The sequence below is a fragment of the Penicillium manginii genome (assembly GCF_028828005.1).
Source record: "Penicillium manginii strain IBT 31320 chromosome Unknown utg000006l:1.0-4164085.0:1.0-4166146.0, whole genome shotgun sequence".
In the NCBI taxonomy this organism is placed as follows: Eukaryota; Fungi; Ascomycota; class Eurotiomycetes; order Eurotiales; family Aspergillaceae; genus Penicillium; species Penicillium manginii.
The window spans coordinates 3,294,201-3,320,795 of NW_026643107.1; the positions used below are offsets into that span (position 1 = coordinate 3,294,201).

General features: G+C 49.3%; 9 protein-coding genes across 9 annotated transcripts; 6 read left to right on the forward strand and 3 right to left on the reverse strand.

Moving 5' to 3' along the window:
- Window positions 1–130: 130 nt before the first annotated feature.
- On the reverse strand, window positions 131–1,805 carry sakA (mitogen-activated protein kinase HOG1; the record flags this gene model as incomplete). Its single annotated transcript, XM_057106255.1, has 9 exons — window positions 131–239; window positions 305–488; window positions 550–628; window positions 707–1,063; window positions 1,149–1,248; window positions 1,301–1,344; window positions 1,413–1,542; window positions 1,635–1,682; window positions 1,750–1,805. The coding sequence occupies 9 exons, from the start codon at window positions 1,803–1,805 to the stop codon at window positions 131–133; spliced, it is 1,107 nt and encodes a 368-aa protein (XP_056957704.1).
- Window positions 1,806–2,510: 705 nt separating this feature from the next.
- On the reverse strand, window positions 2,511–2,885 carry N7533_009606 (uncharacterized protein; the record flags this gene model as incomplete). The annotated part of the gene is made up of 2 exons (XM_057106256.1): window positions 2,511–2,607; window positions 2,641–2,885. 2 exons carry the CDS (start codon window positions 2,883–2,885, stop codon window positions 2,511–2,513), a joined length of 342 nt encoding a protein of 113 aa, XP_056957705.1.
- A 1,292-nt stretch (window positions 2,886–4,177) lies between these two features.
- gpaB (guanine nucleotide-binding protein subunit alpha gpaB) lies at window positions 4,178–5,582 on the forward strand (the record flags this gene model as incomplete). The annotated part of the gene is made up of 6 exons (XM_057106257.1): window positions 4,178–4,304; window positions 4,397–4,742; window positions 4,804–4,932; window positions 4,994–5,123; window positions 5,184–5,422; window positions 5,483–5,582. 6 exons carry the CDS (start codon window positions 4,178–4,180, stop codon window positions 5,580–5,582), a joined length of 1,071 nt encoding a protein of 356 aa, XP_056957706.1.
- A 2,697-nt stretch (window positions 5,583–8,279) lies between these two features.
- glpV (glycogen phosphorylase) lies at window positions 8,280–11,349 on the forward strand (the record flags this gene model as incomplete). The annotated part of the gene is made up of 8 exons (XM_057106258.1): window positions 8,280–8,449; window positions 8,522–8,534; window positions 8,599–8,634; window positions 8,688–8,749; window positions 8,819–8,922; window positions 8,979–9,056; window positions 9,109–10,874; window positions 10,942–11,349. 8 exons carry the CDS (start codon window positions 8,280–8,282, stop codon window positions 11,347–11,349), a joined length of 2,637 nt encoding a protein of 878 aa, XP_056957707.1.
- Window positions 11,350–11,721: 372 nt separating this feature from the next.
- N7533_009609 (ATP-binding cassette long-chain fatty acid transporter PXA2) lies at window positions 11,722–14,006 on the forward strand (the record flags this gene model as incomplete). The annotated part of the gene is made up of 3 exons (XM_057106259.1): window positions 11,722–12,231; window positions 12,328–13,862; window positions 13,928–14,006. The coding sequence occupies 3 exons, from the start codon at window positions 11,722–11,724 to the stop codon at window positions 14,004–14,006; spliced, it is 2,124 nt and encodes a 707-aa protein (XP_056957708.1).
- A 511-nt stretch (window positions 14,007–14,517) lies between these two features.
- Window positions 14,518–15,560, forward strand: N7533_009610 (uncharacterized protein; the record flags this gene model as incomplete). The annotated part of the gene is made up of 3 exons (XM_057106260.1): window positions 14,518–14,569; window positions 14,637–14,962; window positions 15,027–15,560. The coding sequence occupies 3 exons, from the start codon at window positions 14,518–14,520 to the stop codon at window positions 15,558–15,560; spliced, it is 912 nt and encodes a 303-aa protein (XP_056957709.1).
- A 2,640-nt stretch (window positions 15,561–18,200) lies between these two features.
- Window positions 18,201–19,236, forward strand: N7533_009611 (uncharacterized protein; the record flags this gene model as incomplete). Its single annotated transcript, XM_057106261.1, has 2 exons — window positions 18,201–18,247; window positions 18,315–19,236. The coding sequence occupies 2 exons, from the start codon at window positions 18,201–18,203 to the stop codon at window positions 19,234–19,236; spliced, it is 969 nt and encodes a 322-aa protein (XP_056957710.1).
- Window positions 19,237–19,867: 631 nt separating this feature from the next.
- Window positions 19,868–21,469, forward strand: N7533_009612 (NAD-dependent succinate-semialdehyde dehydrogenase; the record flags this gene model as incomplete). The annotated part of the gene is made up of 1 exon (XM_057106262.1): window positions 19,868–21,469. The coding sequence occupies one exon, from the start codon at window positions 19,868–19,870 to the stop codon at window positions 21,467–21,469; it is 1,602 nt and encodes a 533-aa protein (XP_056957711.1).
- A 676-nt stretch (window positions 21,470–22,145) lies between these two features.
- N7533_009613 (NACHT domain protein) lies at window positions 22,146–26,441 on the reverse strand (the record flags this gene model as incomplete). Its single annotated transcript, XM_057106263.1, has 1 exon — window positions 22,146–26,441. One exon carries the CDS (start codon window positions 26,439–26,441, stop codon window positions 22,146–22,148), a length of 4,296 nt encoding a protein of 1,431 aa, XP_056957712.1.
- Between the last annotated feature and the right edge of the window lie 154 nt (window positions 26,442–26,595).

Genomic DNA, 26,595 nt, shown 5'->3' on the forward strand with positions numbered 1-26,595 from the left:
CCTGGTTGGAGGTGGTAAAATTAACCGGGGAGGAAAACAATCCCAGAAAGGAAAAGGAAGAAAGAGAAAAAAAACACGAGTGCAGAAAAAGATACTATGGTAGAAATTATGGTTCGTTGGATCATGAAATTCATGCGAAATTCTGGGAGACGCCTCCTTGCACGGAACCACCAGAGACCAGAGCCTGGCCAGCCTCGGTTCCTTGGTCAATATTGTGAAAGTCGAGAATTTCCGAGTACCTATTGGGGAAAGAAAAGAAAAATGTCAGCCACGTAATAAACTCATGCACACAGGGGTTACCCACATCATGATCTTCCAGGTATCCACAGGTAGGTCGGCATCGTTGAACGACCAGTCGAACTTCTCTTGCGCGACCGGCTCGTCGGTGGGGTCATGGTACGGGGCCAGGTATTCATGCGCCAGCGCTTCTCCGGCCCGGACTCGCTTCTTGGGGTCGAACACCAACATCCGCTCAAGCAGATCAACGGCTAAAACTTTGTCAACGGAGGCACACTAGGGGTGGGGCTGTGGGAATCGAATGTCACGAACCATCGGCATCGGCATTTCGGAACTTATTCGCCAGGGGTTGGCGCTCGCGCTTCGGCAGGGACTTGACAAATCGCAGGGTCTAGATCCAGAGGAAAGAAGAAAAAACAATTAGCCAAGGTCCGGATCTTGCGCTACCTCATGACAGGGTGGGACTCACGTTTTCGCTGCAGATAGTCTGGATCACATCGTCGGGCGGAGTTCCCAGTAACTCGGTGATGATCGAGAATTGGTTGACATGGTCCTTTCCGGGGAAAAGTGGCTTGCCCTCCAGCATTTCGGCGAAGATACAGCCCGCACTCCAGATGTCCACCTCAACGTCGTACTTCTGCCATGTGAGCATGATTTCAGGCGCACGGTAGTATCGCGTTGACACATAGCCAGTCATTTGCGGGTCTTGAATGCGAGCGAGGCCGAAATCGCAGATTTTCAAGTCGCAGTTCTCATTGATCAGGATATTGCTGGGCTTCAAGTCGCGGTGGACTACACCAGCGGAGTGGACATATTTCAATCCACGCTGTGGGCAGTTAGTCAAAGAAAGAATCGCAGAAGATCCCAACGAGAAAGATCCCCAGGCATTTATAGACACCAAAGCAACTCACGAGAATTTGATAGAGGAAGTACTGGATGAATTGTTTCTCAAGAGGGCGAGAGGTAAGCAGTCGGTGGAGGTCAGTTCCCAGAAGCTCGGTAACAAAGTAACTAAAGTCATTAGTCTGCGTGTCGGTGTCCAAGCGTATCATATACGACATACATATCCTCAAGAGGAGAGATAAAGATGTCGCTAAGACTGATGATCTGTGTGAGGCGTTCAGTACATGTGAGCTAGCTCTGGAGAAGGGTACATTGATACGAAAAGAACCCACATTTTCATGGCGGAGGTGCTTGAGAAGCTTGAGCTCTCGGTAGGTCCGTTTCGATAGAACCGGAGTGCTGAATGGCTTCATGATCTTCTTGACGGCGACTGGCTGGCCGGTTAATTGGTCGCGCGCCGAACTACCAAGCACATGATGGTTAGCGGATGGGTGAATATTGCCGACGGGGGGCGCGCGTGCGCGCGCCAGAACAGAGATGGAGCTGATTCTCACCACACGAGGCCAAAGGCACCCATGCCCACCGGCTGCAAATCCGAGTACCTAGAAGAAGAAAAAACACGATCAGCAATGGGATTCACGCGCCCGGGCGGGGCACAGGGCAAGGTACCGGCTGGTAATCTCGAAGGTGGTGCCGAAGATCTGGGAGCGAACGAATTCGGCCATAATGAAAACGAGGCAACTTTTGTGTTTTTTTTGTTGAGAAAAGACAGACACAAGACGAAGAGGAAAGGGGTGAAGCCGACGAGGGGCCTTGGAAACGTATGTGGGGAAGGGCCTTCTGCGGTGAGGCAGAAAACAAGGACGATGACGTTTGCGAGCAGGTTTCTGCTTGCTGCGGCTGACTCAGTTGGGTCTAGCCTACTCTGTACATCCTATTGTAGGAGTACTAGTAGTGTTACGGAGTACAGTAGATATAGTGATTCTAATTGATGATTTAATATATAGGCTAAGTCCATCTAAATATTCAATAAACTATATCGAAATACTTCATTCCTCTTAACTCGCTATTCCGCTAAAACCCTAACCCCTACCAGTACCCTAATTTATACACACTCGAGGGCTCTTGTCCCCACTCCGTGCGGCGCGTCTCGACCGGTCCATTGCCGTCCACATTGCCCGGGAACCAATGTGTGCGACCCGCATACTAAAGGGGCAGAGGTAGGACTACTCTGTACTCCCTACATTCTCATACTAGAGTACTAGTTTTGATCTCAATTCAAAGTCCCCTACTACAATATATAGCAATCTGAGGATTCCTAGGTCCGAATCACTAATAACTCGCGCTTAGCCCGCTCCCGGCACCTGCTGCGTTGTGCGGCTGTCATTCGTCCTAGTCCTAGTCTTGGTCCCGCCAATGTCAATGCGATGTCAATCAATGTCAATGCCAAAGTCACCGGTCCAGCTTACACCACTCATGCAGCCTCGGATATCAGAACCGAGCGTCGCAGCTTGCAGACGTTCCAGACTGAGATGATCAATGATTTTCCGAGATACATACATGGGACCCCAGGATAAGTGGAGACCCGGTTTCCAGGATCGATCGATATGGTTGACAGCCCTGGAAAGCCACAGGGGATGGCATGGAGCCTTGTGCTGGCACATGTGGACAGCAAAGAGTCCGGTGGTGCTAGTACCCAGTCGTAATGCAGAGATTTGAGACAAGAGCCACGCGACGGGCATCCAAGGCATTTTTCCGTCCGGGTAAGACTGTTGTGCGCCCGGCGGGGGAGTGGAGGGGTTCATATTTTGATACCCATCTTGGTTGGTGTGTACCATTCGGTGTGAGTGCAGGCGTTTTCAAGTTGAAGTTCAAGTTGAGTCCTGGAGTACTAGATTTCGGAAATATATTGCAGGACTACTCTACCCGTGACTACTGTGATAACCTCCAGGGCTAATCTGCACCTATTACTGGCCTTAATAGCAGGGAGATCTAGGAGTTCAGAACTCATAATAGTTTCCAAAGGTTAGTAGTACTACTACATTCCAAGGATACCACTATGAATACAATTAATACCTGGCCCTCTGTAGCTCAATCCCGTGCAGGTGTTCACATTCCCATGTAGAACGTGGGGAGGCACGTGCCAAGCCGGAGCTGTGGTGGAGAGTCGTGACGCACTTCCAAAGTGGACTCTCACCGGCGTAAAATAGCCATTTGATGGGGAAGATACCGTGCAGTACAGGTGCAGAACATTCAACAACTTGAAGCTATGTGATTAAATAATCATATTACTATTGGAAGGCATCTGGGCAGAGTAATATACTACTGTGTTACTACTACACATATCTGAACACCCCTATCTCCTAGAATAGCCCGTTCTGCCTAGTCCAGCCAACGCTGTAAATTACCTTTTGGCCCCAAAGCGAAAAAGAAAGGAAAGGAAAGGCAAAAAGGACTCACACATAGTAAGACTAATAAGGAGACGGGCACTGGTAGACTGTACTAGTACTGGCACTGAGACTCCGCCCCGGGGCGTAAAACAGTACGTTACTTAAGTTACCGTTACTTAACTACTTCAAAGTTACCCCCCAAACTTGAACCCGCTCTTCTGCCCATCTCCACTCGTGGAACTCCTCCCCCCTCCCCAACGACCCCCGTTGCTTCCTTTGATCGCTCTTAACTGTCATAGCCTGATAACCCTTCTATACCCGGTAACCCAAACTCAACCACACGACCCCTATACGACTGACACGGAAACCCGGCGACTTGGTCTTACCGTAACATCACCTCCTCGGCGCCAAGTAACCCTTTTACGCTTACCTTACCCGACCTTTCTCGCTCCCAACTTCCCCCGCCTTAACACTTTCTCCTTCAATCTTCAACCATCGCAAACTCTCCACTCGTCGCGAGTCTCCCTGTGTCTCCCTCCTCTATCCGCCCACACCAATATCCCTCATTGTCTGTGGCGGGTGGCCGTCCTCCCACTCAAGCGAAGGCTGCGGCCGTCCCGTCCGGCTGACACTGATCGCTTTTGCGCGCGGTCAACCCGGACTTGTTGCCCGCTGGCCTTGGGCCTAATACAATACACACAGTCACCATGGGGATGTGTTTTAGTGCCGAAAACACTGGGGATGTGGAACAGAAGAAGAGAAGTCAAATGATCGATCGGAAGCTTGAGGAAGACTCCAGGCGGTTACGCAGGGAATGCAAGATCCTACTGCTGGGTAGGTTGAACCCCCAAGCTCCTTTTCCCTTTTCCCTTTTCCGCCCATGGTCTTCTGGAGAATCATAGGCTGATATATGATATAAATTGCAGGCTCCGGAGAGAGCGGCAAGTCCACAATCGTCAAGCAGATGAAGATTATCCACCAGAATGGTTACACCGTCGACGAGCTGGCCTTGTACCGGTTGACTGTCTTCAAGAACCTCTTGGATTGTGCCAAGGCCCTCATCGAAGCATATCGCCTCTTTTCCCTAGAACCCTCCAGCCAAAAGGTTCAAGAATATATGACCTTCCTCGAAGAATATCACGTCGACCCGGACCCCAATACTCCGCTCGACCCGAAAGTGGGGGATGCGATCACATACCTTTGGAATGACCCATGCACTTCAACCGTTCTGGAGCGTCAAAATGAGTTTTATCTTATGGACTCCGCGCCATAGTGAGTACCCCGTCGGTTTTCTCCCTGTTGCCTATAACCTGGATTACTGACGTGCGATTAGCTTTTTCGACGAGGCAAAGCGAATAACGGCACCGGACTACACACCCGACGTTTCGGATGTCCTACGAGCAAGAACAAAGACAACCGGTATCTATGAAACGCGATTCACAATGGGTCAATTGAGTATACAGTACGTGGAAAATCTCGATCAAAACTCGACTCACTTTGAGCCTCACTAATGCGACCTGCAGCATGTTTGACGTTGGCGGCCAACGTAGTGAGCGCAAGAAATGGATCCACTGTTTCGAAAACGTTACGTCTATCATCTTTTGCGTTGCTCTTAGTGAATATGATCAGATGCTTTTGGAAGAGAGCAATCAAGTAAGTCCCTTCTCTGAGACCACAGCACATCCCCACCCCAGCCTAACTAATACATCTCAGAATCGAATGATGGAAAGTCTGGTTCTCTTCGACTCCGTTGTAAATTCTCGATGGTTCATGCGAACAAGTATCATCCTCTTCCTGAATAAGGTCGATTTATTCCGGCAAAAGCTGCCTCGCTCACCGTTGAGCAATTATTTCCCTGACTATTCAGGAGGGAATGATGTCAACCGCGCAGCGAAGTATTTGCTATGGCGTTTCAACCAGGTGAACCGAGCGCATTTAAACCTCTACCCGCAGTAAGTTTCATATCTCCACCAAAAAAACGAAGTGGCCTATTCTGATGCACCATCTTGCAGTCTAACCCAAGCGACCGATACCACAAATATTCGACTCGTCTTTGCAGCGGTCAAGGAAACCATATTGCAAAACGCCTTGAAGGACTCGGGCATCCTATAAGCTTGGCCACCACCTCATTCTCAAAACTCTCCTGCTTCCCACCCTTTCACTCCATCTCACGAAAATCACCTGCCTTATTTGATAACCTCATACCACTGAGATATTGGTTCCTTTACTCTCTCTTGAAGGGTATTCAACCTTGGGCATTCCTACAATCTCAACAACATCTCCTTGTCGACAGTCGACTCTCTTTGCTCTTACTCTGGAATAGCTGCTGGCGTTCACGGCGCATCTTTTTCTCTTGAAATATTTCCCAGGCGCTGGTTAAGTGATACCCCATTCGGTATCTACGCGGCTATCTACTCTGGATTCGGCTTTCGCTTCCGACGGTGGAGTCTTTCAGGCTCAGCTCAGTTCTAGTTATGAATTCATCATTGGATTTATCGCTCTATCCTTCCAACCCCAACTTTGAACGACAGGTCTCCTTTCAACTTCGATCTCAAGAGAGCCCCGCACCCCTCCCCCCCATCGAAGCGGGATTGCCGCATCCCTGTTAACACGCTCTCAATTTCTCAAAAATACTTGAACACCGGCCCTGGCCATTATCCGTATATTACCCGATTCGGAACCCGAATCTTTTCTTCCATTTGTGTTATCTTTTCTCTTCTTTTTTTTTGATTGTTTCTCTCAAGCCTCTTATCGGATGCATACTATGGCGGATTCTGCTTGTTTCCCTTTTTTTTTTGCTGTGATTTCTTCAAGCTGGGATCTATCTACCTATCTATCTATTGAACCCTGGCCTTGTCGCCTGCTGTGTTTTATCTTCTCTTCACTTTTATATCTCCCTTGAACTTGATTCTAAGCGCTCTAGGCATGTGGTGACTTTTTCTCTTCTCTACAGAAGCTGTATACTCTGGCAAGTTGATCGAATTTCTTACCTTTTCCAATCGGCCCTTTACTAGTATCTTTCCCATAGACCGGTTTCGGGAAGGAAATTAGTATGGCTATGTCCATACTATCTCTCGTTCGATTGTTCTAGCTGAGGCACCAAGATATTTGGGTCTATCTAGCTGCGATTTTCTTTCATTCTTTTCCCTCTCACCTGAAGATTCGCCCACATCTGAAGACCTAACCTACGTATTTGACGAATGGTCCATCAATAGTAACAACCTGCGAATTCCAGGTTACTAAACTCCTCAGACTCGGATTCCGTCATGCAGGATCCCAGGCCTGTATTGATTTCCCCGCAATTTGGAGAATGATCAAATCCTTTGCTAGGAGAAGATCGATCTACAAGCCGCGCATTGGCTACAACCCGACCCAAGCATACATGATACGATACCTCAGCCTGCATGGCCAAAGCCGGCCCCAAAAACTCGACCCTGACCTCCGGACTAAGACTGGAGGTGGGAAGGGGGCTAATACTCACCGCAAGCGATGGGCTTTCGATCTGGTGCATTCAGGTCCGACTGGGATGAGAACTAGATGGGAGTACCCGGGGTCGGTCGAGGAAGGTAGGTATTCCGGGTCCTGAGAAAAAAAAACCAACTCATCGAGTTTTAAGGTTCTGGAGCTCGACGGCTGACACTGCGGGGTGGGGCAGCTTCTCGTGGAGAAATCATTGGATGAGAATCGGCCGAGCGACCGGCCGAATATGGTTGAGATCGAGGGAATGCATCGTGGGTTATGAAAAAATGATAATGATACCCGTCATGACTGAGGAAGGCAGCTTTGACGACACCTTCTAGCGCGGGGACGAGGAATGATATGAGATGGTTCATTGATTTTGGAGTATGTCAACGAAGTCTTGCCCTCCCCGCACCTATGCCAGCAATGATGGGGCGAAGGTTCGTCGGTGGCTGACAGGGCCAGAGCTGGTTGCGTGTTCTCCCAAAGGAGGGACAGGGATATGATCTCTTTGCTCACGCGTCAGTAGGGAGTAGTGAGTGGGCTGTGAGCCGAGGGCGGAGATGGGGTGAGCGGGGGATGTGAGCACGGGTAACTGGTGATGGTTCGCTTTTATGAGCTGAGGGGGGATTGTGGAGTGGTGAGTGGTTGTGGATCACGGGAATCGAGGTGGCCTGATGCAGGAGCTAGAGGAGCTGCAAATCAGGGAAAATACCCAGCGTGAGCGAAGAGGAGGGCAGCATATTGCATCAGCACGGACAGCTGCAGGCCGTTGGCTCGAGCGTCGATCCCTCCGAGCTTCCCCACTTGAGGTATACCAGCTCACTAGTAGAATCAGAGAATCAGGAAACATCAGAGAATCATCGAGTATTGAAAAGGGAGCCAGGGGAGATGGGCTGATAAGGTCAACCATGGTAGAGATGGGATGAATAGATGGTAAGATCTCATAGGATGATAATTACCTTAAGGTAGTTAGCATGAGGTGATGGATGACTGCCGGATTGGGCGATGTTCACTCGGTTGAGTTGTGGCCGGTCGTACTTGCCTTGCTTTACCTCCATCATGCAATACCAGCAATACCATACAGAGTAACCATACTCTCTCTCTTAGAGATACATCACTATCTCTTTCTCCTCTTCATATATCCCTCCTTTCTACTCATCTTTCGTACTTTGTGTCACGCAGGGTCCCCTCTTTTCGCCTGCTCTACCTTGCTCTCCTCTTATTCTCCCCTCTTATTCTCCTCTTCTTCCACTTCCCCCTCCTACTCCTCCTCACTCTCCCCCACCTTAGAAGTTCACTTTCTAAGCTCCACCTTCCCATCCTCAATATTGAACTGACAAAGTCACAATGTCCGAACGTCGTGAGCGCAAGCCCTCTGTCGGTGTTCCAATTGCGGACCTTCAGGGACCTGTTGGGCCTGGCTTCAGTCGCCCCAAGCATAAGCGTACCTTCACGGGATTTGGTGCTTCCGAGATCAAAAACGTCGAAGCCAGCATCCCTGAGCCCCTGCGGGAGGCGTAAGTCCCTTTGTTCTTCCCTCGGAGAGCTTGTTCCAGCTCCAAGTTGCTAACCTGAACTCACTGGCACAGATGGCGGAAATATGTATGCCGAACTTGATCATACGAATGATGGTGCCATAATAATTGCTGACCTCAATTCTCCATAGTCTGCCCACGAGTTCACCAACAAGGACGAATTCGAGGTTGGTCCCATTGGTCACTGGCTTTCTTCCGGCCACAGCTAACAGTTACACAGAGAGAGCTAGTTCGGCACATTGAAACGACCCTCGCCCGGTCTCTCTACAACTGCGATGAATTGTGAGCGCCCGATTTTAATTTGAACAATCGCGCTCTCAAAAATTTGGATCTCGTGCTCACAAGATACAGGGCGGCTTACTCGGGCACTGCCCTTGCCTTTCGGGATCGCTTAATCATCGAGTGGAACAGGACCCAGCAGCGTCAGACCTTTACCGACCAGAAGAGAGTCTATTGTATGCTATGCTGGTCGATTGCTTGAATAGTCCTATCATCTAATGCATATCAATAGATCTATCCCTCGAGTTTTTGATGGGCCGAGCACTCGACAATGCTATGCTTAACGTGGGCATGAAGGATGCTGCTCGAGGTCAGTACTCGATAATCCCCACCCAGAAGCAAAATGCTAAACAACTGGACAGAGGGTCTTCAGGATCTTGGATTCCGCATCGAAGATGTCATCGGACAGGAGCATGATGCGGCTCTGGGTAACGGTGGCCTCGGTCGTCTGGCAGCCTGCTTCCTTGATAGTCTGGCAACTCTCAACTACCCTGCCTGGGGATATGGCCTGCGATACCGCTATGGGATCTTCAAACAGGAGATTGTCAACGGCTATCAAATGGAGGTTCCAGACTACTGGCTGGACAACAACCCTTGGGAGTTCCCCCGCCATGATATCACCGTTGACATTAAATTCTATGGACAAGTGAAGAAGAAGCAGGATGAGAATGGAAAACTTGTTGCTTCCTGGGAAGAGGGAGAGACTGTTCAAGCTGTGGCATACGATGTTCCTATTCCCGGTTACGGTACCAAGACCACCAACAATCTTCGTCTCTGGTCTAGCAAGGCAAGCAGCGGAGAATTTGATTTCCAGAAGTTCAATGCTGGAGACTACGAGAGTGCGGTGGCCGACCAACAGAGCGCTGAGACCATCTCAGCCGTCTTGTACCCCAATGACAACCTGGAGCGAGGCAAAGAACTTCGACTGAAGCAGCAGTACTTCTGGTGCGCTGCCTCTTTGTACGATATCGTGCGTCGCTTCAAGAAGACCAAGAGGGCCTGGAGTGAGTTCCCCGACCAGGTGGCAATTCAGCTTAACGACACTCATCCCACGCTTGCCATCGTCGAAATGCAACGCATTTTGATCGATATTGAGGGTCTTGAATGGGATGAAGCTTGGAATATCGTGACGAAGACTTTTGGATATACCAACCACACTGTTCTCCCCGAGGCGTTGGAGAAGTGGTCCGTTCCTCTCATGCAAAACCTACTTCCCCGACATCTGCAAATCATTTACGACATCAACTTGTATTTCTTGCAGTCCGTGGAGAAGCAGTTTCCCAATGACCGTGAGATTCTGTCCCGTGTCTCCATCATCGAGGAATCTCACCCGAAGATGGTGCGTATGGCATACATTGCCATCATTGGATCTCATAAGGTCAACGGCGTGGCCGAGTTGCACTCTGACCTACTCAAGTCGACTCTTTTCAAGGATTTTGTCGACATTTACGGAGTTGATCGCTTCACTAACGTAACCAACGGAGTTACTCCGCGACGCTGGCTGCACCAGGCGAACCCAGCTCTCTCCAGTCTGATTGCAGAGAAGCTCGGAGGGCACGAGTTCTTGACCGACTTGACTCTTCTGGATAAACTTGAGGCATTCGTCGACGACAAAGACTTCCGGCGCAAATGGGCACATATCAAGTCGGACAACAAACTTCGCTTGGCTAGACTCATCAAGGATACAACTGGATATACCGTGAACCCAGAATCTCTGTTTGACATTCAGGTCAAGCGCATTCACGAGTATAAGCGACAGCAGCTCAACATTTTTGGAGTGATTCACCGCTACCTGAAGATCAAAGGCATGTCCGCCGCGGAGCGCAAGAAGGTGGTCCCTCGAGTCTCAATCTTTGGCGGCAAGGCAGCACCAGGCTACTGGATGGCCAAGACCATCATTCATCTCATCAACAAGGTGGCCGCTGTGGTCAATAATGATTCTGATGTTGGCGACCTTCTAAAGGTCATCTTCATCGAAGATTACAATGTCAGCAAGGCCGAAATCATTTGCCCAGCCTCAGATATCAGCGAGCACATCTCTACTGCTGGTACTGAAGGAAGTGGAACAAGCAACATGAAGTTTGTATTGAATGGTGGTTTGATCATTGGAACATGTGATGGCGCAAACGTGAATATTCCCCTCCCCTCCCCTCCGCGATAGACTGAGAATCGACTAATTCGAATTTTTTATACAGATCGAGATTACTCGCGAGATCGGCGATCAGAACATTTTCCTCTTCGGCAATCTCGCTGAGGACGTCGAAGATCTCCGCCACCGTCACTTCTACGGCGACTTCCAACTCGACCCGGCCCTGGAAAAGGTCTTCAAAGCAATCAAGGACAACATGTTTGGTGACGCTGGTGATTTCTCCGCACTCACTGCTTCTATTGAGGAACACGGTGATTATTACCTTGTCTCCGACGACTTCCACTCCTATGTGACGACCCAAGAAATGGTTGACGAGGCTTTCTTGAACAAGGAGGAGTGGCTAGCCAAGTCGATTACCAGCGTCGCGCGCATGGGATTCTTCTCGACCGATCGGGTTATCAACGAATACGCCGATAGTATCTGGAACGTTGAGCCTCTGGCTGTCAAGGATTGAGCTTGTGTTTGTTGTCTGCCCGAGTCCGCCGGGTGTCACCGGTGGGAGTTCATGTGATGAGTGATTTTGTAATTTGCATTGCGTTCGATAGCACAATTTGACTTCTTCAATATTCCTCCGTTCTAGTTAAAATCAGTAATTACCACTATTATCCATCGATGTTATGAATCTATGTTGTAGCTAAAGTGGAGATCCTCGGTTGAACTTCCCCAGTTTCCTGGGGGTTTCACATGCCAAACTCCGTCATCCACTCGAACAGCTTCTCCTCTCCTCTTTCCTCCTCTCTCCTCTCCTCTCACCTCCACAACTCTACCACATCCGGTCATGTCCATACGCGACTCCGGCTGATCAGTCGCATTCGATTCCATCGTCATGGCGGCTCAATCTAAACTATTGCCGCCCGATCGCTCCGTCAAGCAGATCCTCTCTAGCCTCACCTCCCTTTATCTCCGACACCGAACTCGCATATCACGCGGCGTCTACCTCGCACTCTTCGCCGCACTCGCCAAACGGATCCATAATGCCATCTCCGAGCAGAAAGCTGCTTCACAACAGGTGGAGCTACGAAGAAAGCAACCTGGCACCAGCAGCCTTGGGGACGATGAACAACCGCGGAAGAAGCGTGTGGAGATCAACCGAGAGTTCTTTAAACACTTGCTTCGTCTCCTGAAGATCGTGATTCCTGGATGGCGCAGTAAAGAGTTCCGCCTCCTTGTGAGCCACAGCGTCTTCCTCGTCCTGCGGACGTTGCTCAGTCTGTATGTTGCCGAGCTAGATGGCCGTCTCGTGAGCAACCTGGTGCGGGGAAAAGGGAAGGACTTTTTGTTTGGTCTTTTCTGGTGGATGATTGTCGCAGTGCCGGCAACGTTTACAAACTCCATGGTAAGACTCTTGGTGTCGACATCGCTCGGTTGGAGTGATGTGCGGCTTTGCGACCGTGGAGAAGCTGCTTGCTAACTCGCCGACGTCTCTCTTTAGCTCTCCTACCACCAATGCAAACTTGCCCTGAGTTATCGAAAACGTTTGACTGATTATATACACGACAAATACCTATCAAATATGACCTTCTACGCCATCTCCGCACTGGATGACCGGATCAAGAACCCCGATCAGCTCGTTACGGTGGATGTGTCGCGTTTCTCCGACAGTCTGGCGGAGCTCTACTCCAACCTAGCCAAGCCCATCCTCGATATGTGCATCTATAACTACTCTTTGTCAAAGAATGTCGGTGGAGAAGGGCTGTTCATTATGAGTCTGCTGGTACAGCTGTCGGCCAACGTCATGCGCATGCTAACGCCGCCCTTTGGCAAGTATGTTGCGGATGAGGCTAGACTAGAGGGTGAATTCCGCTTCCTCCACTCGAGGCTTATCGACTACAGCGAGGAGGTGGCTCTTTACCACGGCCACGAGGCCGAGAAGGATACCCTAGACAAGGGCTACTTTACTCTCATCAAACATGTGAACCGTATATTACGGCGGAGACTATATCATGGGTTCATGGAGGACTTTGTTATCAAGTATTTCTGGGGTGCTTTGGGTTTGGTTCTTTGCAGCTTGCCCGTCTTCTTTAAGATTCCCGGTCAAGTCACCCAGACCATGGGTGACCGCACCGAGAGCTTCGTCACTAACCGCCGAATGCTGTTATCTTCATCCGACGCGTTTGGCCGTTTGATGTTTTCCTACAAGGAGATCTCCGAGCTTGCCGGCTTTACCTCTCGCGTGTCATCCCTACTTGAGGTCATGGATGATTTGGTCGCTGGACGTTTCGAGAAGAAGCTGGTATCATCGGCCTCCACTGAAGAGAACGCGGCCGTTCTCTCGGGTCGTGGCGAGGTCATGGAGAGTGACTTCATCGAGTTCACAGATGTACCCATCGTGTCACCAAATGGCGATGTTCTTGTTCGCAAGTTGTCATTTACCGTAAATCCTGGCGACCATCTTCTGATTGTCGGCCCTAATGGATGCGGCAAGTCATCTCTTTTCCGCATCTTGGGCGGTCTTTGGCCCGTCTACGGAGGCTCAGTCAAGAAGCCTCGCTTTGAAGACATTTTCTACATTCCGCAGCGCCCTTACCTGTCCCGCGGAACACTGCGACAGCAGGTCACCTACCCCGATGGTGTGCGCGAGATGCGTGCCAAGGGTGTGACTGATGCTGACCTTTACGAGGTTCTGTCCGTTGTGGAGATCGCCTCTGTTGTCGACCGTCCTGGCGGCTGGGACGCGGAGGAGGAGTGGCGCGATGTTCTATCAGGTGGTCTGCAACAGCGTATTGCCATGGCCAGGCTGTTTTATCATCGGCCCAAATTCGCCATTTTGGACGAGTGCACCTCCTCGGTGACCTTGGAGATTGAGAAGGTCATGTACGAAACGGCGAAGAAGCTCGGCATCACCTTGATGACTGTCTCGCACCGACGCAGTCTCTGGAAATACCACCAGAAGATTCTACAATTTGACGGCCAGGGTAGTTATATATTCACAGGACTGGACTGGGAAAGGCGAATGAAATTAGAAGAGTATGACATACCCCATCCCTTAATCACAACTTTTGACTTGTGCTGACCTTAATGTTCTCCCACAGTGAGAAGGATGAATTGGAACTGCAGCTTCGGGCCGTCCCTGAAATCGAGCGTCGGGTGGCCGAACTAACTGCGACTTAGGCGGGTGAACGGATTCTTTCTCCAATGGCATGTGTATTTTAGCGCAAATGAACTTGGATTGTACCAGTTACTTGTCGACCGTTGAATGGATCGTAGTCGCATTCTCCACTCCGGATGTACTCCCAGCCAATCCCGACCAGGTTTCGGCATCGGAAACCCTTGACCCCCATTTTTCTCGGCAGGCCCTGAGGGATGAACCAATTAGATCATGCAGACTCGGCAGTGGCACCGACCGAGACCGACCAACTGGACTCAGCACGTTGCGATTGTGTTCGTCCTCCACTCTCGTCGACCCACTATGAGAGAGTATCGTATCTCTCCTACGTCATACAGTTTTCTATCTTGTTCTTGTTCTTGTTCTTGTTCGCCACGGGGTCCGCGGTCTTTCGTAGAGGAAGTCTCTTATATCCTGTTTAAATCAATTCAATTCCCTGATTTCTTTTTTATTTTCTCGCATCTGTATTCTCATCTAGACTCCGCCGTTCTAATCCCTAATATGACCAACTCCAACATGAGACCTACGCAACCTACATCTTCAAAACGCAAAATCGTCATCTTCTCCGGTATGCATCCCTTTCGCTGTCATGATTAAATTTTGAAGTTCGAATGCCCCTCTAACACGCACGATAGACTTCGATGGCACAATATGCATGCAAGATACAGGCCACATCCTCGTCGATGCCCACGGCTTCGGAGCGGAAGCCAGAGAAAGACTCGAGGCACAGATGAAGTCAGGAGCCAGGACCTTCCGCGACGCCTCGGAAGAAATGTGGGCATCTCTCCACGTCCCCTTTGACGATGGCTTCGTCCTCATGGAGAAGAGTATCGAAATGGACCCTGGCTTCAAGGAATTTCACCAATACTGCACGGCCAATGGCTTCCCCTTCAACGTAATTAGTGCCGGGCTAAAACCGATCCTACGTCGAGTTCTGGATATGGCCCTCGGTGAAAAACAGGTACGTCGAAAAGCGCAACCTTGCCTAAAAACCCATATACTAATATCAATTTCAATATCGCCAGTCCTCCGAAATCGAAATCGTTGCCAACGACGCGACAATCTCACAAGACGGCCAGTCCTGGAAACCAATCTGGCGCCACGACTCCATCCAAGGCCACGACAAAGACGTCTCTATCATCGAAGGCCGCAAATTAGCCCAAGCGGAATGCGCCCCAGACGAGATGCCGCTTATAGTCTTCATCGGCGACGGCGTCTCCGACCTCGCCGCCGCCCGCGAAGCGGACGTTCTCTTCGCGCGGCGCGGCCTCCGCCTCGAAGAATATTGCCGAGAACAGAATATCCCCTTCATCCCATTCGATACCTTCTCCGACATCAAGCGCGAGATTGAGGCTATTTCCAACGAGGACCAGAAGAAGACTGGTGGAGTGGGTAAGCCCGTGCGGTACAATCCTCGCGCGAATATGTGGCGGCGCATCTCGAGTAAGGAGGCTGTTCCGACGCTCATGGCTGCTGCTACGCCTTCGCAGGAGGAGAAGATGTTTCTTTGGCCCGAGACTTTTTCGGATTATAAGCAGCCGGCTACTATTGCGGAGTGAGAGGGGATTGCTGCTTGGGTTTGAGTCTATCAGGAGCCTTTGAATTGATTTATTGATGATTATGTCTGATGAAGTTTCACTGTTTCTTCCTATATTCTTCCTTTCCTCTATCTTTTCTTTCCTTCTTATCGTGTCGAAACACCCTTTAAAGGTGGATTTGGCGTTGGGCTTCCCATCATCCCCGCCATGACTGCATTTTTTGTTTGCATTGAGCCTTGTGCTGAAGTGTGGTGTGATAGGTTACCATTTGGGTGTTTTTGACCCAATTTAGACTTTAATAAAGCTGATATATAGAATAAGACCAAACAATTCAGGATATTCTCACCGTATTTGATTGATAAAATCCGTTTCGAAATTCGGCAAGACGGTTGGGACTGTTAGCCGGAATTACAGACCTGCTGAGACGGTTGCCGCATGGAGCGCCGCATGGACTAAACAAGAAAGAAAGCAAATGCCGTGGATTCCAAAGTTACAAAATGAGTATAATCAATAAATATAACTAAAAAAAATAACTTGAAACACAAACGGTGCATTCCAGTTAGTTACTGCCCCCCTCACGAAATAAGCCCGCGTGCCCTCAGTCACCGGAAACTGGGTATGGTCGACATCGAATTGCCTCCAGATAAATTGGTAGTCTGCCATCCCCTCATTATAGTCCTCATTGCGATCCCATGTGCTGTAGTTTTCCACTCAGGTTCAACTCCATCGAGTGCAGGAAGCCACTTCATCATCGCAATTTGTCTTACCCTCGCGATGTTCCGGTCGCGTTCAGCAAAAGACATCCCACCAGCTGTCGCCTCAGCTCTATATTCATCCACCGGTACATTCAACTCAGCTAGTGCTAGTCTGGCAACACCTGCTTTGGTCCCTGCAATTCCGTCTACTCCACCCTCCATAATCTCCAGAGCAGGTTCATACTTCATCATCATATACAGACAAGTTGCCGCTGTAGTGTCCCATTGTTGTATTGCATAATCTACCGAACATCGGAATTCGTTAGGCAAACTAGTTGGAATACGTGGGTCCAAAATGCGTTCAGAGACATTCTGTACGTGATTTGAATTCTGCTGGTCTAAGAACCAGCGGACTATGTCCGGCCGTCCACACAAAATTGCCTCAGAAGTTCCATTTCGCCCAGTCGTGCCGCATATATGATTCGGATGAATCGGGGATGTCTTTAGCAGTTCATCTAGAATCTGATGCCCTAGTGGGTTTCACAGCCTGCCAGCATATTTCCACCATATCCTTCATAGCTGGCATGGATGGAGGATTCTCGCCAAAGGAGATTTCAACAGCATGTCGCCGAGCCCATGCGAGAACGTGAACATTTGCAACTTTGCAAAGCTGCCAGCTGGCGCGAACACCTAGGGTAATGAAAACTACTGGGCATGGCCTCGCCGTGGCTGTTCTTCGATGCCAATTCACAAGTGACTCTATTGCTGGTAGCCAAGACTCCTGGTCAAGTGCGAGCTGAAATATTGAAACGATACCACCACCGCCGAGGGTATGGGGTGCAAAAGGAAGGACGCCAGGAGAAGTGATACGACGAGCGAGAAATTCGACTACACGCTGGGAATCGGGGAGTTCTGTTTTGTCGGTCGTTCTAGTTCTTCTCATTGCACAGAGATCGACGGAAATCAACGCAAACCCAGCAATATTATATTCCAGTTGTCCTGTTACGTCGCCTGGTAACAGTGTATATTCCTGCATACATTCGAGACAATCATATCACGAGTCAATAACTGCACCAGTCGTGGAATCTGGTTCCCTACCGACGGGACCATCCCAATTTCCAGCAACCAGCGCGGCTCCCGGTGGCAAGACACACAAGATCTCGAGTCTGTTTCTGATCAGTGCTTGTGCTGCAGGGAGATTCATCCAAGCCGCTACACGGCCATCTCACATTTTAAGCAAGAGTAATTAGACTTATAAAGTCCTTCAATCATTTTGCCTCCGCTGGCACGAGAGTAGTGAGGAACCGAGGCACGGCGATACAATAGTGGGCCTGAAGAACCACGGAGCAGCAATTGCCCCGACGGGTATGGATGAATATTACCGATTTCGAGGAAACCCGCAAATTCCTTGAAAGAAAAGAAATGATGAACTAGGAGACTTGAGATTAGAGGGCATATTTTACGCTGTTGCGTAAACCATCTGATCCTTATATCAATTGGACCGTTCTTTGAGAACATGCGGATTTCTCTCATCAATGAACTGGCTTCTAGGTTTCCTTTTAGATTCTTGATTTCACGGGACGACTTGATATGCTCCACACTAATTATGGTATGTGTTGCCCGTGAATAATCATTCCGACACGCATCGATAGAAGTAGGATCGGGTTGCCGATTGCCCCGAATCCCTTTTCCATAGTTTCCTACAAATAGAAGTATTGTAGCGACTACTCCAGCCTCAGGCTAGCTTAAACTTTCACAAGATCGCTGTGTTCATTTGATTAATCTAATACCCCGGATGGTTGTCTTTCACCTCTTATTGACGCCATCATTGCACATCCAGCCACGATATTATCAGGAACCAAATTTTGAGAGGCTAATGAAGCTTTAAGATCATACCTGTGAAAAACAAAAACTTCAGCAGTCCGCTTGTTAGTTGAACCTACCAAGGTAGCATACGGCCAACATCATGTCTCTGACCATAGGCCGCTTGGTGTCCTCGAGGGCCCGCCCACCGTATGTACTAGCTCTCACGTCTCTCCCTCTCCTACTACCGTGTCATTGACCCTTTCATACAATACAGACCGTCAAAATTTCCGACCGTCCAAGTCACATTTGGAGGCCAGCAAGTCGATGTCCCCAAAGGTGGTTACTACGATCGCTACCGTATGAACCCGAACCTCGATGAGGTAGCCTTGGATCCAGCGGTCGGTCCCGACATGAACTTTTTCTTGAACACCCCGAAGAAGCTGGTCGATTCAAGAGTCGGTCAGATATATGCTCCCAACTTCTACTATCGCACAAGCAGTGTGCAACTCGTCTTTCTCGCCCCCCTTGACCAGCTCAAGTCTAGACTTCCATCGCCTTTGGAGCCCATCACCGCGTTACCCGGCTACGGTTTGGTCGCGTTAACCTTTTACGCGTACCAGGTCTGTGACAATGATCCTTATAACGAGGTTTCCATTGCCATTATTGTCCGTCAGCCAGGTGAAGTGAGTTATAGTACCACCCAACTTCTCAGCTCTATGTGGAATCGAACATTCTACGGATACGTGTTGGCTCTACCAGTTGACACTGAGATCGCTCGAGTGCGAGGTGTATATGGATACCAGTTGCCAAAATGGCTTGCCGATATTAGTCTTGAAATGAACGAGGAGAAAGTCATGGCCAGCATATCCGGGGCCGATGGAACACCGGATCTGAGGCTGGAAGTACCTCTTCCAGCTCTGAAGACCATCCCATCGCAATCATTTATTGGGACCAACAACGCCATCAACAAAATCGACGGCAAATGGCATCAGGTGACGGTTCAGACCAATCCACTTCTGGCAACACAATTGCTTTTACCGAGGAATGTCAGCATTTCTCGGGGTGAAGGTCCGCTAAGCAAGCTCCTCAGTGAATTGGGAATTGGGACCATCTTACGAATGGATGTCCTCAAAGACGCCCAAATGATTTTAAACATGCCCATGCCCTTGAAGGGACTTGATAATGTCAAGCTTTGAATGAGATGATATGCAGCTATTTATAACGAGACAACTAGTGAGAATTGGATAATCTTTCGCGATGCCCTCCCGATGTTGTACCCTACACTTGTTTTAATTCCAACGTTTGACTATAATACCTGTTTGCTAAATAGAAAAGGAGGTGGATTTTTGAAAGTAATGCCAGGTGCCTGCCGGTAATGATTACAAAACCTTGAACGTATAAAATGTGTCATTTTTCGACATTGTACATTGTACAACCTTGTGCGATCCTTGCTTTATTTGAGGTGTCAAACTCGGCCCCTGAGAGTGATTACCGGATAACCGAGCTAAGTATCTGTTTAACCACTGGCAATTCTCTTCTTGAGATAGCTACTAAGAATACAGACTTCGGGTGCGTGAAGACAGCCAAGATTCAAGATGGGTATACGTAGTATACCCGAATCGGCTATATGATATGGAACCATCTTCTATTCCAATCCAACCCCGCCATATCCACAGACTGGTAATTCGAGGGGTCATTTGCCTATGCTCAACATTTATAGTAACCGAAATTAGGTCCTTAGAAAACCACCTGTAGCCGGGGTAGACAGTCACATCAGACTTGCAGTTCAGGCCCAGGGTCGGATCAATTCTTCGACTCCTCACCAAAATGCGACTAGCGTTCAACAGTACTGCTCTTCTACTTTCCCCGTGCTACAAACCCCTCAGTCATCTCCCAAGCTCCCCAGTCTCCCATCTTCGCCTCGTCCGCACTTACGGCCGCCAAGTCGCAATGGCCAAATCACTTGCCGACCTTCGTCGCCCGGATCTTCTCCAAACCAAGGGATTCATCAATGGAAAATGGACCAGCGCGCCAGATAGCGACACCTTTGATGTGCGGAACCCAGCCTCGATAGAGAAACTCGCGACACTTCCTGAAATGAACGCTGCCGATACAGACAATGCGATCGAGGCAGCAAGTAAAGCTTTTGTTTCATTTCGCAAAACCACCGCTCGACAACGTGCACGCTGGTTGCGCCGGTGGAACGACCTTATCCTTGAGAATATTGACGATCTATCCCTCATCCTGACCCTAGAAAACGGCAAACCTCTTCCAGAGGCCCGCGGTGAGGTTATTTACGGCGCGTCGTTTCTCGAGTGGTTTGCAGCCGAGGCCGAGCGAACTCATGGCGAGACTGTGCCTGCTGCGAATCCCAACCATCGCATTCTCACAATCAAGCAGCCAATTGGTGTTGCGGCATTGCTGACGCCGTGGAATTTCCCGATTGCCATGATCACACGCAAGGCCGGTGCTGCCCTCGCCGCAGGTTGTACGACAGTCTGGAAACCAGCAGGAGAAACTCCACTGACTAGTCTTGCTCTCGCGGTTCTCGCGCAAGAGGCTGGTCTGCCAGACGGCTCTATCAACGTCGTACTGGCCCTCAACAAGGTCGCCGAGGTCGGGCAAGCAATCTGCGAGAACAGCATCGTTCGCAAGCTTAGCTTCACTGGCAGCACGCGTGTTGGTAAGTTGCTTGCTCAGCAGTGTAGTCCTACACTGAAGAAGCTTTCGCTCGAGCTGGGCGGTAATAGCCCGTTTATTGTCTTCGACGACGCTTCTATTGATCACGCCGTCGAGGCCCTTATGATGGCGAAGTTCCGCAACTCTGGTCAAACCTGCGTTACAGCGAACCGCATATTTGTTCAAAGAGGGATCTATAATTCTTTTGCGGACGCCATACTCAAGCGAATGCAGTTGCTGCAAGTTGGACCGGGAGTTCAGGATGGCGTGACGATTGGTCCACTTACTCACGAACGAGCGGTAGAAAAGGCACTGCAGCATATTGAGGATGCAAAGCGTCTCGGCGGAAAGGTGATCCTTGGCGGTGCGTCGGTTCGAGAGTCAAGGGGTTATTTTATGCAGCCGACTCTGATTCGCGATATGAACCCGGAGATGATCACTACGCGGGAGGAGGTATTTGCCCCTGTGCTGGGAATGTACCCATTTGAGACAGAGGAGGAGGTTCTCACACTCGCAAACAACAGCAATGTGGGGCTGGGCAGTTTTATAATGACTGAGAACATGTCGAGATGCATTCGGGTGGCCGAAGCTCTAGAAGTCGGAATGGTTGGGGTGAATGTGGGCGTGTTGAGTGCTTGCGAGAGTCCATTTGGAGGTGTCAAGGACAGTGGATATGGGCGAGAGGGTGGTACTCAAGGAATTGAGGACTATCTTAGAGTTAAATCAATCCTCATGGATGTAAATCATTAAATAGTAAAGTCATTATGGAGGCAACAGAGGCGCAAGCGCTAACAGCAATCAACTTCCAGTTTGTAAGTGGTGATCATCTGAACAGCGAATAAGTTGATTGTAAATCACTTATTGGCAGTAACTAGTAAATAGACAATATCTACCTAGGTATGTACTATCTCTGGTATGAGCAACTTGGAAGTAACTATTCACGTGTATAGTACTTGGAATACGTCTCATCTTCAGCAATTCAGGACAGGTACGACCAAGTCTATCGCAAGTCATGACTTGATAGATTTATCTAATCCCAAATAATCATTACAATGATAATGATGAATAAAGCAGACGCAGACGCAATCTTGGGAACCCTTGGGAAGACCCGGGGAAGTTGGTACATACTTTCCCTCTTTCATATCTGGAAAGTTTTGGTGGCCAACCAAGGTGAAATCGCTGTCTGATATATCTGTCCTTATGCCTGGCAATGTATCCGTTTGCCATTGCCTCCAGGGCTGTGATCATGATGTTAAAGTTTGTTCCGGGCCTAAGCATAATTGTAGTAACTTCATAAACATAGTTATCGTAGGGGCCTCAGGCGCGAGATTGGACAATATAAAATGGGGCTAAACTGGAAAACTGGATAGTTATATTATGCATTCAGGGGCTCCCAATCTGCATTCTTGGCTTTCTAAAATTTAATTTAAACTTTGAACATCTTAGCCCACCGTGTTGCCTGTGGCTCTGGCAAAACGCTCATGCACCAACCCGATAAACCTCCTTCGAAAGTGAGATCCTCCGTATTCCACTTCTTCACAAGCCTATCCTTCCAGTCCTCAATCCAGATAGCATTTTCATCCCCGTATGAGGAGGCCGGCACCATGCCTTCTGGAACCCGCTCCTCTTGTCGAAGAGATCCTCCGGTGTAGAAGAAATCATGTTCATCCTCGCAAATACCAGGGCATTTAAATATACCAGAGTTTTCGGCAACCAGCCCAGGCTTACCGGAACACTCTCGACAGCAGATCTTGAACGGACAAGAGCGACAGCAGTACCAGTCGTAGATATCACACATCTCTTGTATGCAAATTGAGCACCTTGCCAGATCGTACATCATAGTAATACCGTCAGTGCTATTGATATCTTCGCTTCTCCCAGTATCACTGGCCTCCTTATGATGTCTCTCGATCACTCGCTCGTGGTCCTTTTTGATGCAATATAAAGCTGCAGTGAGATCTTCCTCGCTATCTGGATCCATTAGGAGTGCTTCGAAAAGAGCCTTGAAGGTATCTGTGTCATTTGTAGAATGATCGTCTGATAGCAAGGCAACGCATGTTTTAACCCGACCGCGCAGAGCATGTTTTGCATTCTGAAGATTTCCATGGCTCTGAAGCCAGCTTGAGATCACCAGACAGGCGACACTATGCTCGGCCGCGGTGTCTAATGCTATTGGCAAGGCCTCGCAAGAAGGGATATCCACATCACTTAGGCACAATCTCACCAGGTAAGCCAGTGAGTGCCCGCGTGTTTCTGTGTGCCAGACGATGTCATCATCATCACGGCCGGCATCGATGATAATCTGGCACAAGCCTTGAGCCCCCGTATCTGATTGTCCCTTATCGAATAAGATGGTTGCGATCAGATATTTGAGATATGTGGGTTCAGAAACCCAGTTTTGTTGTATCACGTTTCGTTCGGCATCAATCCTCGTCATAAGTTTCGCAAGATGACCCAAATAATATTGATCGTCCTCTTCCAAAGCAATTTGGAGTACCCTGTAGAGATGATAATGTCTGGAAACGAAAGTGTTGAAAAGGAATTCTGCGAACGGATACCCCGGTCCTTGCAATTCGCTCTTTTCACAATGCTCGGCAGCGTGGTTCAAAACCGACCTTAGACTCTGTAGCTGTTTGAAATCAAGGAAGATCTGGAATATAGAAACAAAATCTGGAAAAAACGGCCCGTTGTTCTTATTCGCCAAAAACTCTTCGAAAGCTTTATTTGCTGTGGCAATTGCACTGTCTTTTCGATTTGCGCGATACTTCACTTGCGCCAAGTTCAGCAACTGATGCACTCGGTCTTGGTATAAATCATCTTCCCTCGGTAGCTCTGTCATTTCAGCTAGTTCTGCGTGCTTCAGTGCCTCCTCGTGTCTCCCCATCTGGGTAAACGCACGAGCCAAGTCCCTGTGTATAACAGAGAGGTGTTGTTCATTAAGGGTATCTGAATCTTTATCGTCTTTGAGCACCACGAGAAATATTTCGGACGCTTCTCGATAGTGTCCATTCAAGAGCAGCGCCTGGCCGACTCTGGAGTGCCAAATGGCATTGTGCTCGAGCTTACAAAACTCTGCGGCTTCCATAATTATGGGCATCTCAGTGAGATCCCAGTCTGAGGTTTTCTCTAGCACCCGTCTGACTTCATCTTCTTCTTCTGGTCCCTTATCCGCTGCTGCCATTGCCTTATATAATCTCAACAGCCGCGGAATTGCAGCCGGCCAGCCATCCCCATTGTTGGTTTCATCCGGAGCGAGCCAAAGGCGGAGCCAGATCCGGACCATGAAGGAGAAAAGCACTGTAAAAGGGCATGCATTGCTTGCCTCTTCCGCTGAGCGGGAATTGTTTTCAAAAATTTCCTTTTTCTCTGGAGAGAACCAGTTCAGAACCAGCTCTGCCCTCTTATTCGAAGTGATCCGATTTTCGGCAGATAGCCAGAAATGACCTATCTTCGATGTGGTAGAGGAAGGATATTCGATGTAGTCATCAAGGCTCTTTTGTGCTGTTGTGGTAAGAACCAACCATCTCGCATATTTTTCTTGGGCGAAAAGATCTTCAAAGAGGGCTGCAATGCCTTCACGCCGCTTCCCTGCCGACTTGGGATTTGCGCGCATTAGATGCCACGGCAGGAAGCTCTGGGCATAGTGTCTCATTTCTTCAAAGCACCTGTGCATCTTGTCGAGCACCATAGTGTCGTAATCTAGCGTTTCGTACCTGCGGAACGTCTCCAGGATAACATAGAGGAAGTTGGCCTCAGTTTGTTCAAGATTGACATGAATCCGCTCGGAGTTCTGAGAGGTTCTGAAATACTCATAAAACGAGCTATGTCGCAAGATTACAACATTTTCGAAGTAGTATACTTTGTCAATAGATCTGATTTGGAAGAGTGAAGAGTATAAGTTGCGGATGTCATCCACCAAATTCAAAATTTCTTCCTTGAAGATGACTTGCAGTATTGCATCGAGCTGCCACAAATTCAATGGCTTTTGTGCGAGAGTCACGAAGGAAAGAATGATATTCAATTGGTCAACTTGTGGGGAATCCTCCCCGTTCGAGTTTTCTCCAAAGGGTGACCCTTCTGATATCGAAAGCTCTCTGTTCAAGCGCTGTAGCTCCTGGTTCAACATCGCGGCGATTCCCCGTGGGGTGCTCCTTATAACCTTTTGGATCTGTTCTTTAGTTCGACAGCGCAGCACGCCTTTAATCGCCAGATTGGCCCATTCCCAGAGGCCTTCGGCTTCCCGGCTGATCTCCTGGATAACCTCCTCCAGGAGCTCGGGCACTGAGCGAAACAGTCGAGCTGTCTGTAGCTTTTGAGAAACATATTTGTGAAGATCGTCCTTGTTCTCATTATTGCCAACCTCAATATCGGGGATCCAGTCCAATGAGTGACCTTCGAACACAGGACGCACAGAATCCCTGCTCAGAAGTACAAAGCGTAAAGGTGGTCTGGTCTCCGTGCCATCTTCTGAGAATTTCCTCTCCAGTAGGCCAAGAAGAACCTCCATTTCTTCCGGTTCTGCTTCATCGAGGCCGTCGATAACGAAGCACGTTTCCGCTGATGGCTTCTCAGCGAGGTGTCGGATCAACAGTTTACTCCACAGAGTATAGGTATTATCAGGGTCTTCTCTCAAACAAAATTCTTCCGTATGAGTTGCGAAGCTTGGGCTTTGTGTGGCTATCTGCCATGCCAAAGTGCGCAACGCCTTGTTGATAGATTGTAGATCAACATCGTTGTTCCTGAAGAAGAAGGACGCCACCAAGGGGACAGTACCAGAAAGCTCTCCATTCCCAAGGCTCGTGATAATCTTGGATGCGAGATGGGACTTGCCCACTCCAGGGCCCCCATGAAGCCAAAGAAGAGGCTCCGTTCCTTGCCACCAAGTTTGAAGCCTATTCTCTATCCAGCTCCCAGATCCAGGCATACGGTTCTCGTTGGTGTAGGAGAATACTTGACTGGACGCGGAAACCGGCTGCAGGGCAGCTTTCACCTTCTCCAATTTCTCCTGTTCACGTCTTCGATCTTCTCTCTCGAGCAGCTCCTCCGTATTCTTGAGCGCTTGGTTGGTCATTTTCAGCCCATGCGCCGAAACCATCATATGTTCTTGGCTCGTCAGGTCCTCCAGCTCGCCCATGAGCGAACTGACCTCCGTATCCTCTGCGATCGCATTTTTGGCCCATTTTGTCAACCTCCCTTTCAGCGACCCCTTGCGCAAAAAATTCTGCGACACCGTACACACACGCAGGAAGTTCACCAATACCTTGACAATAATCGCCTTCATCCCCTCACTCAGTGGGACGCCCTTGTATGAGTCTAATCGCAGTGCGAAATGACCTATCTTGCGAAACAAATCTGTGATCATATCGAAGGCCTCGCTCACTCTCCTTGCCCCGCGTATGAGCATTAGCATCGCCCCCATAATCGACGACGCTGGCGGGAATGCCGCAGCTGCAGCACCGGTGATGAGATCACCCCAGCTCTCAAAGGGGGCGACCACAGCTTGCATCGCATGTAGGAGTGGACGTCGCTTTGCGCGGAAGTCCTCAAAGTTGTCCTTTTCATTGTCTAGCTGCCGTGAGAGGTCTTCGGGGCCTCGGAGGCTTCGCAATTCCTCATCGTCGAGGACAGCTCCTGTTTCATCAGCATAGTCGGTGCAGGCCGAGATCCAGAGGGAGGATAGCTCATTATCCGTCTCTGTCGGATTCGTAGGTAAAATGGCCATGGTGGAAGCCGATATGCGTGAACATGGAATACTGGAAGTAATGGTGGAGTGATGTTGTAAAGTACTTAACTACCCCACCACCCCTCAGTTAGTTGATTAAGGGGCCAATGCCACGTCAGGCTCTTCCAGATCTAGTGAGACTGATACGACTAAT